Genomic DNA, 17,453 nt, shown 5'->3' with positions numbered 1-17,453 from the left:
ATGAGCTTTTACACACTTTGCTATTCTTAAGCTCACTAGGAAAGATATTTCAACTGCTTTTTCAGTACTGCATGTAAAAAATGATATCATTTTTCTTTTTATTTTGTTCTTTGTATCTCTGACAATTTTCAAACAAAACAATCCTTAGGTTTGTTTTCTAACACTGAATGTTGAATACTAAGGTGCTGTTTGAATAAAGGTTTCATGCATTGGTTTGAAAGAATTTCAAAGTACACATTGAGGTTGGAGATCATTGTTTTCATCTGTGACAGTAAATACAATTTTATTATACTCAGGATCATATTTTCTTATAACTTTTCATATTCTAATAGGAAAAGATGTCAACGACCAACTGAAGACCTTCTTGAAAGGAATATACAAGCTTGTGGACTGTTGGACCAAGTATAGATAATTTTTGACCCACCTTCTTATTTTCATATTAAACAATATTTTTATTATTATATTTTTCTCAATTCTATGTTAATGTTGGTTAACGTCAAATAATAATAAAGTTATTTATCTGATGGAATGAAAATGAGTTCTTTATGAAAAGTAAACAAAATCTGGTCAATTTGGAATGCTAAATGTAAATGTTTGTTAAAAAGCGACCTTGAATATTGATAACACCCTGACCTTAGAAAAGATATGTTAGTGTGTTGAATCTTGGTGATTGAGATAGACAATTTGACAGCAGTGACTGCTGGGTGTCTAAAACTTGGATAATTTTTAAAAGAAGTGTTTTATCATCAAGCAGCTGTAGTTAAGCTGCAGTCAGTCCTTACTCTAGTCTTTCTGTGTCTCCTCTGCGCTTTGGGCACCTTTTTCTTCTTTTTCTCTTTCCTTAATCTGGTTGTTTATTGTCAAACTCTTTGGAAGCGAAGAGGAGGAAAAGTGTTGAGTTTAGTGATAAAGAAGTGTGCAGAGTTTTGGAAAAGAAGGATCGAACCAAGTTTTGACTGAAGAGTGGAGGACCTATTCTGAAATATGTTGCAATCAAGAAAAAGGAATGTGATTATTAGCCTTGTTTGTTTCATTATCTTTGGAAAATCTTCTAAGATGATTTGGATGTACAGCAGCATAATGTACAAAAAAACTGTGTGTGTGGTGAGCTGTAGCCATCCAGGAAGTGAAGACTATAAAGAAGGTCAGATACTACGATATGAAGAAAATTGTAATCAGTAGATAGCCAAAGACTGCATCCAACGTTCAGGTTGCTGCTGCAGCCTCAACAGCCCCCCTTTAAAAGAGGAAATGTGATATATGAACTGACACCAACATTAGTTAAGATGGTTGAATGCAAGATTAATGAGAATTGAAAATGAAACAATTTAAAGAAACAAGTCAGAAACCATTATGGAAGGCAGTGGATGTTACTAAAACAACTTCTCCAGCAAGGATTGGACTAAACTGATGTAATAATTCTAAAGTGAAACCAAATGAAGTAATAGCTCAGCGAAAGTCTGAGTAAACTAAACACAAATTAAAGTTCAGATTGAGAAAATTCCCATTGGATGGATCTGAAAAGGTGGAAGTAAAGTTGTTAGATGAAACAGATTTTGAAAAACCAGTAATTGAGCCGCTAAAAGCAAGGAGGCCTTGACCACCCAGTGGGTTCTAGTGGTCAGTGCATGGTTTTTTAACTATGTTGTACTGCTTATGCTCCATTATAGCTGGTATCTTCTGATGCCAGCAGCAGGATATCCTCCATGATTTACTGCCAAGGATCAGGAGAATCCATCTCCAAGGCCTCTGACACCCTGGAGTTTGATAAGGCCTTCAGGAAGATGGAAAAACAAAAGCGTAAGGGTAAACTAGGTGATAAAATATAAGGAGAAATTAGTTTATTTGTGTTTAAAGATCTAATTGTGCTTGATTGTTTTTGAAAACTTTGTTCGGAAATGGTTAAAAGTTTTTAACTTATTTTGAAGTTTTTTAGTGTGTTAATTTTAAGTGGCAAGGGCCCTTTACACCCTTGTCATCATGTGTTAAATTGGGGTTTTTATATCCCTCAACAAATTTTTTTTGTATTATCTGTCATGTCAAGATAGTCTCTACATTATGTTGCTAATGATTTTATAAGGGAGGTACTGATTTTTTTTTTTTTTTGATGTGGAAAGGGGCTAATGACCACAGCAGTTGAACCCCTTAAAATTAAAAAAAAATAAAAGTATTTACAAAAATTATAATTTATAATATTAACAAAGTATAAACTAATAGAATAAAACTGTATGAAAGGCAATATTAAATTATGCCTGTGTCGCTGGTTTGTGTAGCAATGAACAGAATGCACGCTCAACTATTAGTTGCAACTGTACTTTTTGAATGATTGTTTCATACCTTTCCCACCTCAATTAAAAGCTAATATTAAATACTTTATTTTCAAAATACCATCATCTTATTCAAATTATCTCAAGGATTACAACGATGTGTGATTTTTCCAGTAAAATATTCACTGAAACTAAAGATAAGGTTGTCTCGTAAAAAACGCTCTGCACGCTTAAATAATAGTAGTTTTGGGCTAAATCGTAATTATAATTATTGAGAACAATCGTTTAATCGACTTTTAAAAGTAGGAAATCTTTATCTCGATCTGTTTTGATTTTACAGCAATTCAAAGTTGACGTTCTCAAAAAATCGTAAGTTTTCCGCTTTTCACGCTCCAAATTTTCAAACGAATGATATTAACTAAAATCGGTTGAATCCAGTTAGCGCAAAAAAAGAGATACAATAGTTTAAAAACAAGCGCCATTTTTCATGGAGGCCACTGTAATATTTCTTTTTACGCTTCACAATCGATGTTTTCTAACGAAGAAAGTAAGTAAAATTAATAATCGGTTAGTGTAGGGTTAGCTTTTTTAATGTTTTGAAAGCACATTTCCCTGTATTTTTAGGTACGTGCTGTATTTTTATGTATTGAGGTACATGTTATATGTATGATACATGTTATACATGTTTATATGTATGATACAACAAATATTTACTTTTTATTTGTATGCTATCTAATTCATTATTTTTTAAATGTTTAATCAACATTTGGTCTTGGTGACGCTAATGTAATTTTTATTATTTCCTATTCATCTACTTAACCTGTTAAAGCGTGAAGGTGTATTTAATAATCTTGGCGGTAAAAGTTGAGTTTTGTTGAAGGTTATGAGAAACCAGTGGTGAGTTATTTCATGGTGCTAATCGAGTTATTACCTTTTTTTGTTTCGATAGCTCAATTTTCTTGTTAAATGTGTATCACTTTATATTATTGGTAAGTTTTAAACTTCTTGTGCTTCTTATCTGAAAGATAATTATATCCTTACCAGATTACTATATTTAACTGTTCCTCAAAGTTTATGATAATGAAACATAAACAAGATTTACATTTGATAGTCTTTTGGAAGCACAATTCAAATTTTCTTATTGGAAATGAAAGTAGTTGTGATTGTCTTTCACCAGATTTTCATTTGAGTGATTTTAAAGATGTATGATGCAGTTAAAACTTCAGCTGAAAAAGTTCAATGGTAAAGTTAAGTGAATACTGTAGAATTAAACCTTAAAATTTAAAGCTTTTTTTTTTTTTTTGTAAAGTTGATCCATATTGTAAGTTACATTTACATTTTACATTTCTGTAACATTACCAGGATCAGCATTTCTTGATGCCTATGTATAAATAGATTTTGTAGACCTTGTCAGAAAGAATTGTGTTCACTTGGCTTGGGGTAAAAAACAATTATGTTTGAAAATCAGCAATTGTTCTGGAAGTAATCTGTAAATATGTGTTTTTAATTTGTCATATTTTCATAGATTTAGTTTGTTGATAGATACTTTCTATTGTCATAACTTCGCTATTATTGATAATTGTTACTGTTATTGACCTTGATCAGTCAATGAATGATACTGCATATTATTTAAGTTGGGGTTTTTTTTTTGTTGGGAATAAAATGTCTCGTAATTTTGATGAAATTCATTCTTACTACAATTCATATCTTAACATTTCTAATAACTTGAAACTATTAATGTTAAATTTACGTTTGTATTGTATTTTCTCCATTCTACATTCATCTTTGATCAGTTACCTCCTTTCTTATTTATAGAGTTAATTACACCACAGTACACTAAATTACTTTAAGTTAACAAATTAGCTAGCTTACTATTTTGTTAATTTCTTTTATACTTATTTTTATTAAATATTCTCATAGTCCTGTTTACAATAACCTCCGTATTATCCTATGTGGCTTTATTGGCACTTGTCAATATAGAACTACAATACTTTATTATATTATGACCGGTAGACTGACAGTAACATTCCTTGGTAACTAAAGACATCATCCTTACAACAATAGTACTCATCCTTACAATAATAGTAAAAAATTAACATTTTAATTCCTTGTTGAAGGAATTGTTTGTTTTTAATTGTATTTATTTTTGATTGATTAATTGGTCAAACATTATTAATTTATTGTCTGTTTGATATTTGTAACATGTAGGCGTGTATTGTATGTATTACATTCTACATAGTACTTTATCTTTAAAATCTTAGATATAAAATTCACTAGTAATTGTTTAAGATCCTATACTTTTACAGTTTCAAAGTTATATGAAAATTTTATTAGAAAATTTGAATTAATTTTGGTTACATATGCTTCCTTGTATAGCTGATAATGCCTTAATTGACCGACCATTTGTTACTATTTATAACATGTTTGTGTTAATTTATTACTTTGGCAACAGTACTAGTAGTAATATATCTTCATATAAGAATGAAGATATATTTCTTATATTTCATATAAGACATTTTAAGAACACATGTATATTCTTAAAATTTTAGGTATATGTTAAAAAACACCCATGTGTGTTCTTAAAATTAATGGTTTAATTGGATTGTTAGAAATTGCTAAAAACAAATGGAATTTTTAAAATTAGATTTAATCAGTTTTACAAAGCATAAAAACATAAGAATATCACTATTGTAGCAGATCACCTTACAATTGATATACATAATATTTTTTGTAACCAGTTTTTAAATGAAACACCACACCAAACTATTTTTCTCTACTTTTAGCAGTCTTTCATGAATTAATTAAAGATTCTTATCAGGCCAATTGTAAAAGTTATTTACAAACTTTTAAAATCTGTTTTACTTGCTTGATAGTATCTGCTGATTATTATGTGTTTCATTTGTCATGAGTATACCCTCCTTTAAGTTTTACTGTTTAATTGAAATAGATTATTTAAAAAAAATCCTAACATCATGGCCCTGAGCATTCAATATTTATCTTGTCTGAACAAATTATCCTGATGCAATAGTGTGTGAATAGTTTTGAAGAACCAAGCTGCTTGTTTTTCTTAGTGTTGAAGAACCAAGCTGCTTGTTTTTCTTAGTGAACACCTATGTTCTAAATTATTTCTCACTAATTTACTTCTTAGTGATCTGTGAGGTTGGCTGCCCTAATGATAATAATATTTTTCTGAGTTTTGGCTTATTGATTTCAATCAGGTAAATCTTCAATGCAAATTATCCTAACATATGTTTCTAACTCACAAAATTTTATTCTTTTTTGCTCGCGATGGTTTTTTATAAAATAAAAAATAAATAAATTTGTAAGGTAACTGTTATTAGGCTTAGATAGTTGCTACAGAGTGAATTAAAAAAATATATATATATAAAAAATGTGTGGCCTTGGAAGTACAACTAGTCCTAAAAAGAATCATTCAATTTGAATTGTTTATATTTTGAAAAATATTGAATATAAAAACTTAATTTTGTATTAAAGATTTATTCATGAAGTTTTTTACACACTAAGTCATAGATGCTCAATATGTCCCCTTGGGATGCATGGCACATCTCCACACAGTAGTCATATTTGTCCCACACCTTAGCAACTATTTCTGTATTCCCTGCTGCTGTTATGCAATTCTGAAGTTTGACTGCCGTAGGTGGAAGTGTAGGTACACAGGCGGAATCTTTTACAAAACCATACAAGTAAAAATTGTACACAGTAAGGTCCAGTAATCTTGGAGGTGATTGATGTAAAGCTGAATCATTAGGTCCCATATGGCTGATCCATCGTTGAGGAATCCTATAATTAAAAAATTCCTGAATGTACAGACTCCAGTGAGGTGGTGCTCCATTCTGCTGGAAAATGAAAATTAAAAGTTCCCTGTTTCTAACAGTACTGGGCTTGATCAAAACTGATTAAAAGTTGAATAATTATGAACTTTTAAAATCTGATGATTTTTTTAGGGACATGCCATAGTTTACTTCACACTACTATGTGTGCACAACCATACCTCACATGAAATGTATTTTAAAACTAGTTTTATTTTGGACTTCCATTATTTAAAACTATTAAGAGTTAAATTCCTCTTAATTAATGTTAATTGGTTTTTGATGACGGTTCATATATCCTTTCATCTATTAATTATTTCAGAACATTTAAATGAATAATTAATATATAGATATCAGAAGTAAAGGTGTACTTATCTATAATTTCATCATTTGTAAAGTTTTATGTAACTAACTCCAGAGTAAACAGTATCATAATCTTACTTTTGACAGTTTTTTACTTCCTTGTACGAAGTAAAGGAAGTATTGTAATTGCAAAAAATTTTGGTTTTCAAATTTCAATGCAAATATCCATTTTGGCCATCCCTGAATCCATTTTGACTAGTTTTGGCTTGACGTCTGTATATATGTACATATGTATGTACGTCTACGTATGTATTTCACATAACTCAGAAATGATTAGTTGAACGTATAATGTTGAAATTTTGGATTTAGGACTGTTGTAACATCTAGTTGTGTGCTTTCCCTTTTGATTGCAATAATCGACTGGATCAAAAGTGTCTAAAAAAAGCCCAGAATCAAAAAAATTTGGATTTTGGACTTTTTCTTAACTGCAGTAATATGCCCTCATTGAGAGCTTTTCAACAATTTATCATAAGTGGTACTTTTTTTTCATTGGTTCCAGAGTTACAGCCAAATAAAATTTTAATTAATGAAATATTTGGATCTTACAAGGGGAAGGCACATTGGTTCAAATCCGACTTCATATACATTTCTTTTTTTTTTTTTAGTTTAAATGTATTGATTTATTAATAATTATTAACCTGTGATTGTAAAAAAAGTTTTACAATAAATAATAATTCAATAATAATAAAAAAAATCAGAAGTTGTTAGTGAAATAAAATTTGATGTACTTTTCATTTTAATTCAAAATTTTTTATAGAAGTTAATAATTATTAATAAATCATTATATTTAAATTATAAAAAAAGTTTAAAAAAACATGTATATGAAGTTGGATTCAAATGGATGTATGTATTGTTACGGATCTGACATGTTCTCACATCTACCACATAACCAGAGCGACATGAAAAAAAATTAATATATAAACTAATATAAAATGCTGATATGGATACCATGAAAAATGTGATGCAATAATCATATTGCATTGTGGTGGACATCAGTACACCACAATGCAATTGTAACTGTCCACTTTACTAAAGAAATGGAGAATTTTATCTCACTTTCAAATGAAATAAGTTTATTTGAAGTGCAGTAAAAAATGTGTATATGTAATCTAATAGGTGTACAAGGAAGTCATGTAGTGCCAGATGTTTTATTTTTATGCAGAAATTATTATATTTCAAACCAAAAATAACTAGAAAAAGTTTTCATCAAATTTTCATGAGAGTTTGGTCAGCATCTCAGTTTTGTCTATGGTGCTATTCTTTTTTATTGGGCTTAGTGATGTAATGACCCAGTATGATGTTGGACTCAAGGGCAATTAAGTTCCTATTCGGGGGGATTGAAAAAACCCAAACTAAGGGTCAAGATGCTTATTGGATAAACTTAAGCTTTTAATTCTGATTTCTGATTAATCAGTCAATATATTTTGTGTGTAAAAAATTTCAATAGAGCAATTGATTTTCTATTTTAAACAAGGAAACAATTTAAACAGTGTCGTAAAGGTGTGCTAAAATACATTTTAAATGAATTAGATGTCAGTATATATGATTTTTCTTAAGTACAGAGTTATTTAGTAATTTTTATCATTTTTTTTGTTTTGTTACCTTTTCAGTAAGTTATTTTTTTTAAATATTTTGTTTTTATTTATAAAAAAAATTGTTAAAAATTAATTTTTCTACAAATCATATTTAAAGTTTTTTTTAAGTTTTTGCTAGTTGACAAATTTTATTTACTTCAAATATGAAAAATAGTTTTTCTTTTATAGTTGCTTGTTAAGTTTTATAAAAGAAAAATTGTTAGATAGTAACATATTTGAAATATACCTTCTGGAACTGTAAGTTTAAAATTTTTTAAGTCAAATTATATTCTATACCACAAAATTTGCCTTCCTACTGGCATCCTTAGAAATGTAAAAAGATTTTTTAATGGCTTTTTTTTACATTTGGGAAAAAATATTTTGGCAGCCATAATAAAGCAAAAACCAGATTCTACTTAAAATCTGTTTTGTATGAATTTTTTTCGTTATTTGTTCTTGTATAATGCATTCCTAAAATCAGCAATTTCCTCATGGAACATTGTATGATTAAATTTTATTGAACTGATTATTGTTAGTAATTAATTTTAATTAATTACTTATTCTCATTGTTTTTATTTTATTTTTTCAGAAGGAAGAAGAGTAAATTATAAAAATGAATTCTTTATTGCCATCAATTTTGCCAACTAATAAAATTATTTCACTCATAAACTGCGAAATTTATAAGGATTTTGATAATCCAAAATGTCGTTTTGGGGAATTAAGTCAAAGTGAGTGTTGTAAATCACCTGCTGCTTGTATAAAGAAGCATAAGGTTAGTAAAGAATATACAGAGTGTATCACAGAGTTATCCCGGGACTTTCATAACCTATTCTGCTCATGAAAATAATGGAAAAAGTTCATGTAAATAATGTCTTGACATGCTTTGTTTTGAATTATGGCTAGTGAAAGATTTTGCTCAGATTTTAGCTACCCTGGTGAAATGAGGTCATACTGATAGGATGTTAATTAAGGAGCAAAATTAAATTATCGTTTTGACTTGAAAAATTGAATAAAATAGTTTTCACAACTGTGGTAGTTTTGAAGAAATTTGGGGTGAAAACCAAAAAATTGGGGTTAAAAACTCTGTTTTTTTATGTTTGATGTACATTAACTTTGTTAAATGGGTAATAAACACTAAAATTTTAAACAAAACTTGATTTAAACTTGAAAATTTAATTCTGAACAAAATTGTGTAAGATAAGTTGAATAAAACAAAGAAAAGTTAGAAAAATTCAAATTTTATTTAGAAACAGTACATTACTTCATTTGTCAGAAAAATACTTATTTAATATAAACAAAAATCAATTTCTTTTTTGGTTGTGTGAAAAATTTGTAAAAATAAAATTTACTGTTAAAAAATTAAAATTACACAATATTGTAAAATAAAAATAATAAATAAAAATTACTTAGATAATAATTCTTTTATTAATGACAAATACAATAAATTATTTGAAAAATTATTTCAAAGTTGGTAATAAAAATAATAACAGCTGATCAGCAATGTGCAATACTGTATTTGTGTTTAAATCATTCTGTAAGGTACATTAGTTATATCTGGTACTATGAACTTTGCTGTTGTTAGTGAAGGTTTTCTGTGAATTTTAGTTTGAACATGATCAATTTGCCATTGAAGTAATGCCATACTTATTTACAGCATAGGAATATGCTGATATATTGTTGAATTTGGGTGCATGTAATGGTAATGCTACACAGCTGTTGCAGTAGAATATGAAATATGTTTTCAAAATCTCAGGATTCCAATTCCCAAAACAATTATCACAACTTTTTGCAATCTTCGGGAAACAGGTTTACTACATAGTATTTGTACCAGCTATGAACGATCTGCCCAACATGATGCTGTTATTGATGAAATAATCAGTACAGTTCAGCACAGTCCAGGCAGAAGTAAATCCTCATGAAATGGTGGAAGGTAATTTTCAATACCAGTTTAGTGCCAATGTGGTGCGGCCTTCTTTACAATCAGCTGTTTGGACCGTTCATATTACCTGGCTGCTTAATTGCTGAAGTCTACTTGCACTTTCTTCAAGAAGAATTGCCACAGCTGCTTGAAGATGTTCCTTTAGCTATGAGATGCAAATTATACTTCCAGGACGATGGTGCGCCTCCCCACTTCTCTTGTGCCATTTCCATTCTCTTAAATCATTTCCTTGAGAAATGGATCAGTTCATATTTCTGGCCACCAAGATCACCTGATCGAGATCACCTTTAGATTTTTGCATCTAGGGATGGATGAAAAATATTATATACAAAACAAAAAAAAACATTCTCGAAACAGTACACTTTGGTCTAGTGTACTGATTCTAAATAAAATTTGAATTTTTCTAACTTTTCTTTGTTTTATTCAACTTATCTTACCCAATTTTGTTCAGAATTAAATTTTCAAGTTTAAATCAAGTTTTGTTTAAAATTTTAGTGTTTATTACCCATTTAAAGAGCCTATTATATGTCAAAAATAAAAAAAAACAGGAGTTTCCATCCCAATTTATGGTAAAAAAAAACTGCAGATACAGTTCTGGGACCTATTTTATTCGATTTTTTATTTAAAACCATAAGAAAACACTAATTCGGCTCCTTAATTATGTCATAAAAATTTCAGTACGACCTTATTTCACCAGGGTAGCTGAAATCCGAGCAAAATCTTTCACTAGCATAGCTTGCAAACAAAGAATTTTAGGATATCTGTTTATATGAACTTTTTTCATTATTTCCACGAGTAGAATAGGTTATGAAAGTCCCAGGAAAAGTTTCTGATACACTCATCTACATATATTTACACATAATCTATATATGACTATTTCTTAATGCTTTTTCTTTTATGCAATATGGTGGTATTCTCTTGGGTAAAAGGTGCACCCAAGTTGTTTCTGGGTAAGAACAACTTAAGAGGAGGTCATCAGTAAATAAGCCCTTCAGGGCTAGGAATGGAGAGGGTATTGTGGCAACCAGAATTGTCACTGGCAGTTGTCTTCCTGCCAAGGGGATCAGGATGAACAGATGGACATCATCAGAAAATAATTCCAGTTTTGCAGTGAGTGCATCAGAATTTTCCTGACAAATAATTTATTATCACAAATACAAAATATTTTTGTGTATTGTTATACAAGGGTGTTACACAACACCCCTTGTAAATAGCCAAATCTTGATAAATGATTAATACCAATAATTGTTCTTCAAATGAGAAAAATAAAAACTCTGAGATGGGAGGATTGACAGTATTATTTCATTGTGGACCCACTTCTTCAGCTATTTGATGACTAAGAATTGAATCCTATATGTTTTGAATGTTTGTTTTAACATTTTGCATAATTTTTATACAACTTTTTCATTCTTCGCATTAACACCATGTATATAGACTAATTGCTTATAAATTATTTCAGTTATGTTTAAAAAGTCCAAAATATGATGTGGAACATGTTTAAATTTATCAGTCCATTGAAAATTTATTTTATTCACTGTAAAATATTACAACTCTGTGTAAATTACCATGGAGGGAGTCACAATAGGTGGTAAACTACAGCAAATGTCTGAAAAACCCTGTTTGCTTTGTTTCTCACTTTCAACCTTTACTAGAGTAATTTTTTTGGGCTGGAGTAATTCCTTTCAAGGTAGCCTTTATTGTATTTCTTTGATTAAATTATTTTTTAACTGTTTCAGATTGTGTAGGAAAAATTCCAATGATGTAATTGTCCTTTATCATTAAATAAAATTGATAAAAGTAAATTGAGTTTAATAAATAAAATAAAAATAAATTAAAATTGAGTTTAATAAATTGGGCCAAAAAAATGGAAATTTTTACTAAATAAACTTTTTACTTTTACATTGTAAAAGCTGTGAGTAGTAGTGTCAGCATTTTTCGACATTACAGCTGAATGAAGAATGCTAGTGCATACAGCTTAGCCTGAGATCAACTCACCTTTTTTGATAACAAATTATTTCAGTTTCAAAATTCATGCATTTATAACTATGATTTTTAGATTTCTTGTCTAAGGTGCATCAAATATTAATTTACTTATCTATTTATACAAAATGCATATGTATTGTGTTAAATGTTTGCAATAAAGGTGCGATTTCATTTAATTATTTAAAATTTTTTTTGTTTTCTTTTTTTACGTTTAGAATGAAATTAAACAAACATCTTTCTTTGAAATTGACTTTGAGGATGCATTTTTAGAAGAGTTTATAGAAAATTGTGTGTTTTTAAGTTTTTCTTCTGTTGATCATAGTACTTATTCTGAAGTTAAAGTGTTATGGTATTTTGTGGAATATATTTTAGTAAGTATTTATTATTTATAATCATCCCAATAGAGATAAAAATAGTTTATATAATTCAACATGTGTAATAAAACATTTTGGTTTTCTAGTATTGAATAAGTTGAGTTAAAATTCAAGTAAATATTACATTTGAAATGCAAAATTTACTGTTTGTTAATTATGAGCTAAGAAAACTAATCTTATTTATTTGTAACTTCATTAAAAAAAACAAATAAAAAAAAAATAGGTATCCTGATTAAGGTTAGCTCTAGTGAATAATAATTTCTAAACGTGTAGTTAAAAATTTTTATTTGAGAAAATGGTTCTTGAGTAGTTTAGTAATCAAGGATTGCATTTGATCATTTTGGTTAGTAGATATACTTTGATATTGTTTCATACTATACATGTTATGTGCAGTTTTGCTGATTACTAGATGATGTGTCCGAATATCTAAAATTAAAAAAATTGTGATTATTGCTGAGTGTAAAAAGCGTTGCATTTATTTTAATATTTTGATTAATTGATAGCTAAAATTATACTGGAAGGTGTGTGTGTGTGTGTGCGTGCGCATGTATGCATGTGCGCGTGTGTATAGGCAAATTTAATAATTAAAGATAAACAGAACATTTTAATGTTGTTAAACAGATTTGCTTTGACTGAATTATAGGATTTTTTGTTAAAAAAAGATTTAAATAAATTTATCGATTAGAAATATGTTGAAGTTGAAATTTTTAAAAGTTTATTGCGATTTGTTAATTGAAATATAAACTTAACACTAGAAAAAATTTTATTGATTGCGAACATAAATATAATAAGGAGTTTTATTACTTAATTCAGGTAGTAAACAATTACCCATTGATACTTGTAATTTGTTGTAATTACTTGTTATTGTAAATAGAAATTCAAGTTATTAATTCGCGATTTCTGGTGAAAAATTTTTCCCTTTTCAGTCCCTATTTTTTATATGTAGAGAGTTAATAATTTATCATAAAACTGATTTTATATAAATTATTTTGTTTGTATATGTCGTTATTTAATTCTAAGCATAATATGTGAGGTGGCTGAATTGCAACGTACACTGAACAAATGACAAGTTCTGCCATCTTGTAGTCTTATTCCCCTGCTACTAACATTCTAGAACTCGTTGACCCCAAGCCCTCTCATTTTCTATCAGTCACCATTGTTATGGAATCAAGTATGTCTGCTATGTTTGAAATGGGCAGTAATTGAATTTTTAACAGGAGAAATAGCGAACAGCTAGTGACGCTGTCTAAAAGCTGTTTTTGGTGGTGTTTAAAAGCTGTTTATTGTGGGTGTGTTGAGTAGGTAGGTAATAGAATTTCATACATCAGAGGCAAAGGTAAAGGGAATATTGAGGATGAACCTCACATTGGTCAACCAGTTTCTATGACTAATGAGATGCACAAAAAAGGAGGTGGATGAATCGGTTCAAAATGATGTGTTGCGCAAATGCATTGCATCCAGATATGCATATTGAAAGAACAAGTAGGATACACACAACAGGGCTACTGTAAAATCTGTTTGTGTTGGGTGCCATGCACTCTCATAAAAAAAAAAAAAACAACAAAAGGAATGTTGTGAACAGCTTCTGAAACTATCGTGATAAGGGAGTTGACTTCATTTTCAATATTGTGGTGGGAGATGTAACTTGGATGGATCATTACAACCTAGAAGGAAAAGGTAGAGCATGGAATATTACTACTGTTTTTTTTTGCCACAATCAAATCAATTCAAAACAACCCTTTGCAAGAAAGATTCTCTTGATAGTGTTTTGGAATTCCAAACAATTGTCCTGACCAGTTCTGGAGCTAGGTTACTGTAAATTCTGTACGATATGTAGAAATTTAAAACACCTTAAGAGACATGTGTCATATTTGACAATCCTCACAGCTAATAATTGTTAAGCATGATAATGCTCGACTACATATATATCACATGTAACTGCTGAGCATCTGTGAAGTTGAAATTTGAACTTGTTGCACATCTTCCATATTCACTTGATTTGGTGCCCCCACTGATTTTCACTTCTTTCTCCAATTAAAGAGTTATATTAAGGATATGTCTTTCACCGTGGTTAATGAACTGAGGGATACAATGTGGTTGTGGATCGAGGAAAGACCACCGTCATTCCGTATTGATGGAATGTAAAAAAAACTAGTTCACCAGTGTGAGGAATATATAGCTGCAATTGTTGGCTACAAGAAAAAATAAATGTAAGTTTTTGTAGCAAATAAATGTACTTTTGTACAATTTCCTGACTATTTCCTTTCATTTGCCTACTACTAGCGACTTTCTTTCTTTTTCCTGTTTAGCCTCTGGTAACTGCTGTTCAGATAATACTTCAGAGGATGAATAAGGATGATATGTATGAGTGTAAATGAAGTGTAGTCTTGTACATTCTCAGTTCGACCATTCCTGAAATGTGTGGTTAATTGAAACCCATCCACCAAAGAAAACCGGTATCCACGATCTAGTATTCAAATCCATGTAAAAATAACCGGCTTTACTAGGACTTGAACGCTGGAACTCTCGCCTTCCAAATCAGCTGATTTGGGAAGACGCGTTCACCAGTAGACCAAACTGTTGGGTTTACTACTAGCGACTGCATTAATATTCAGTCACACCCGACAGATAGATATTGTGAAAAATATTTTAAAAAGTATCTACTTTAGATCTTGATTATTTTTTTCTTGATCATTACTTATATTACTAAATGAAAATTCCATCAGAATTTTATGATTGAAGGTGGGCTGTGGAGGGCTATCCTGTTTGGAACCACTGAATTTTTAATCAACCCTTGATAAGTACATTGTTTCATCATTCACAAATACATTAAAACTGATAAAAATATATATTTTGAGGATTACTAAATTTTTAACAATAAGTAATAAATGCCACAAATAAAGCAAACAATCATTGCCAAATCTGATCTGTAAAATAAAAAATATTTTTTACATATCAGCCACCACTTTTATATTTTGTTTGATTACAATAATATATTAAGTAAACAGCAGAGACGGTTAATGTGATAATCTGCTGGTTGTATCCCTTTGAATTTAGAAAACATATGATTGCTTGTATTTTTTCCTTGGTAAGTGTTCAGAGGAGTATTCATTTTAAACTGAATTTTAATATCTAACAGTGAAACTAAATTATACTTCCAATGGACAGATGGTTTGAGGCTGTTATTTACAGCTGAACAGTCATTGTTATGAGACATGTAAATGGAAATAAAGATTTCCCTTTTTAACTTTCCTGTATATGAGCTTTGTATTGTATGTGTGCGCATACACACACACACACACACACACACATGTGGGCGCACACACATGTGGGTGCACACATATGTGAGAGAGGGAGAGAGAACACGTGTGCATGCGAGCGTGTGTGTGTGTGTGTGTGTGTGTGTGTGTGTGTGTGTGTGTGTGTGTGTGTGTGTGTGTGTGTGTGTGTACTTATACACATGCATCTGAGTACACACAAACACAAATTTTGTGTTTCAACTGGCAAATCTCCACTATTGCATTTATATATATATATATATTTAAAATTCTTCCCAGTTATGCCAAGAAACAGGTGAAAATTTGGTTGCAATTGATTGAGTAGTTTTTTGTTTATCCTGAACGAACAAAAACTCTCTTCCTTTTCATATAATAGTATAGGTAGACAATTACTACATAATGTAATACATATATATATATATATATATATATATATATATATATATATCAATATGGGGTATATATATATCAATGGGGTCACCTATATTTGCAATTATGTTTAAAATATTTTTGCCGATTTTGAAAATAAAATAGTTCATGGTATTTTAAATAAACACCAAATATTATTGTGGATGCAATATGTAGATGAATTTTAGTTATATATAATCACTGTAAACTATAAATGATAAACATTTGATAATTTTAAATAAACTTAATTATATAATGTTAATTTAAAATTTATATACAAAATAAAAAATAACAGAAAAATACTTTTTTTAGATAATCAAATTGAAATAAACATAAACAATGCCACAGAAACTTCAGTTTTTATAGAAAACCCACAACAAATAATTTTATAAAACATTTAAATTCTAACCACCCATGGTCACAAAAAATTATTACTTATAAAAACATGATATTTAGAGCAATTTGTTATAAAAAAAAAAAAAAAACAATAAAAATAAACCCAAAAAAGAAATATATGAAAGAAAAAAATTAGCAGTAAAGATTTTTAACTATATGATAAAAATCACTCTCCATAAAAAAAGGAAGGTGCGTGGGTTGTATGTGCTCACTTTTTTTATATTATTGCTGTTGATGCAGAGCAGAGCAATGGTGATGTGCCGGGTGGCTGCATGCAGCACATGAATGATTTATACTTCTTGAACAATTTATTTGTTCGAACAATTGAATGATTTATCTAAAATTATATTTGTGTTTTGGAGGTAAAAAAGGAAAACATTAGAATTTCCCTTTTTTATCCATTTTTTACATTGGGGTTAGCCTTTTTTAACAGAGCCGTGTTAAAAAATCACAACTCAAGAAACAGCTAAAAATGTTCAGGATTTTGAAGCTTTTGATATTGTTGTTAGTATGCTAAATTCATGAATGCTATGTAGTTGCAAAAACATTTAACAAAATCATATGAAATATAAACCATGTAACATTTTCGCAATGGGCTGTAGGCAGCCCGCCTTTTTTCTAGTAAATATAAAAAAGTTTATAAACCAAATAATCACATTATAAAATATTTAAAAAAATAACAATAATACAAATAAAACAGAAGAATTAAAAGGAATATACAAAATTAAATGCAACAATTATAATAATATTTATATTGGTAAAATCAATAGATCATTTAAAAAAAATTTACAAAACATTACACAGGATATAAAAAAAGAGAGTATCTAATGTAGCTGACCATCGTTGGAATGAAACATTAAATATTACAGATTGTAAAAATAATTTAAGAGATTTTGGAAATTTGTAATAGTGATAAAAAATGAATAACTCAAGAAATATTAATACATTTATTTATGTAAACAAAAAAAATGATGAACCACCAGATCACATTCGAAGATGATGTAATTAAAAACAATAAAAATAACCTAACAGTAGGCAATT

The 17,453-nt window shown here is 29.2% G+C and overlaps 1 protein-coding gene across 1 annotated transcript in view; it reads left to right on the top strand.

Moving 5' to 3' along the window:
* The first annotated feature begins 3,117 nt into the window (after positions 1-3,117).
* LOC142331369 (uncharacterized) overlaps positions 3,118-17,453 on the top strand; it is an 85,076-nt gene continuing 70,740 nt past the window's right edge. Inside the window, exons 1-3 of the mRNA XM_075377220.1 lie at positions 3,118-3,256; positions 8,624-8,806; positions 12,172-12,327. Of these exons, the coding sequence (XP_075233335.1) occupies positions 8,648-8,806; positions 12,172-12,327 (315 nt within the window). The 5' untranslated portion in view covers positions 3,118-3,256; positions 8,624-8,647. The remainder of the gene's footprint in view (positions 3,257-8,623; positions 8,807-12,171; positions 12,328-17,453) is intronic.

The sequence above is a fragment of the Lycorma delicatula genome, chromosome 10 (genome assembly GCF_047948215.1).
Source record: "Lycorma delicatula isolate Av1 chromosome 10, ASM4794821v1, whole genome shotgun sequence".
In the NCBI taxonomy this organism is placed as follows: domain Eukaryota; kingdom Metazoa; phylum Arthropoda; class Insecta; order Hemiptera; family Fulgoridae; genus Lycorma; species Lycorma delicatula.
This window is presented reverse-complemented; position numbering and strand designations above follow the sequence as displayed.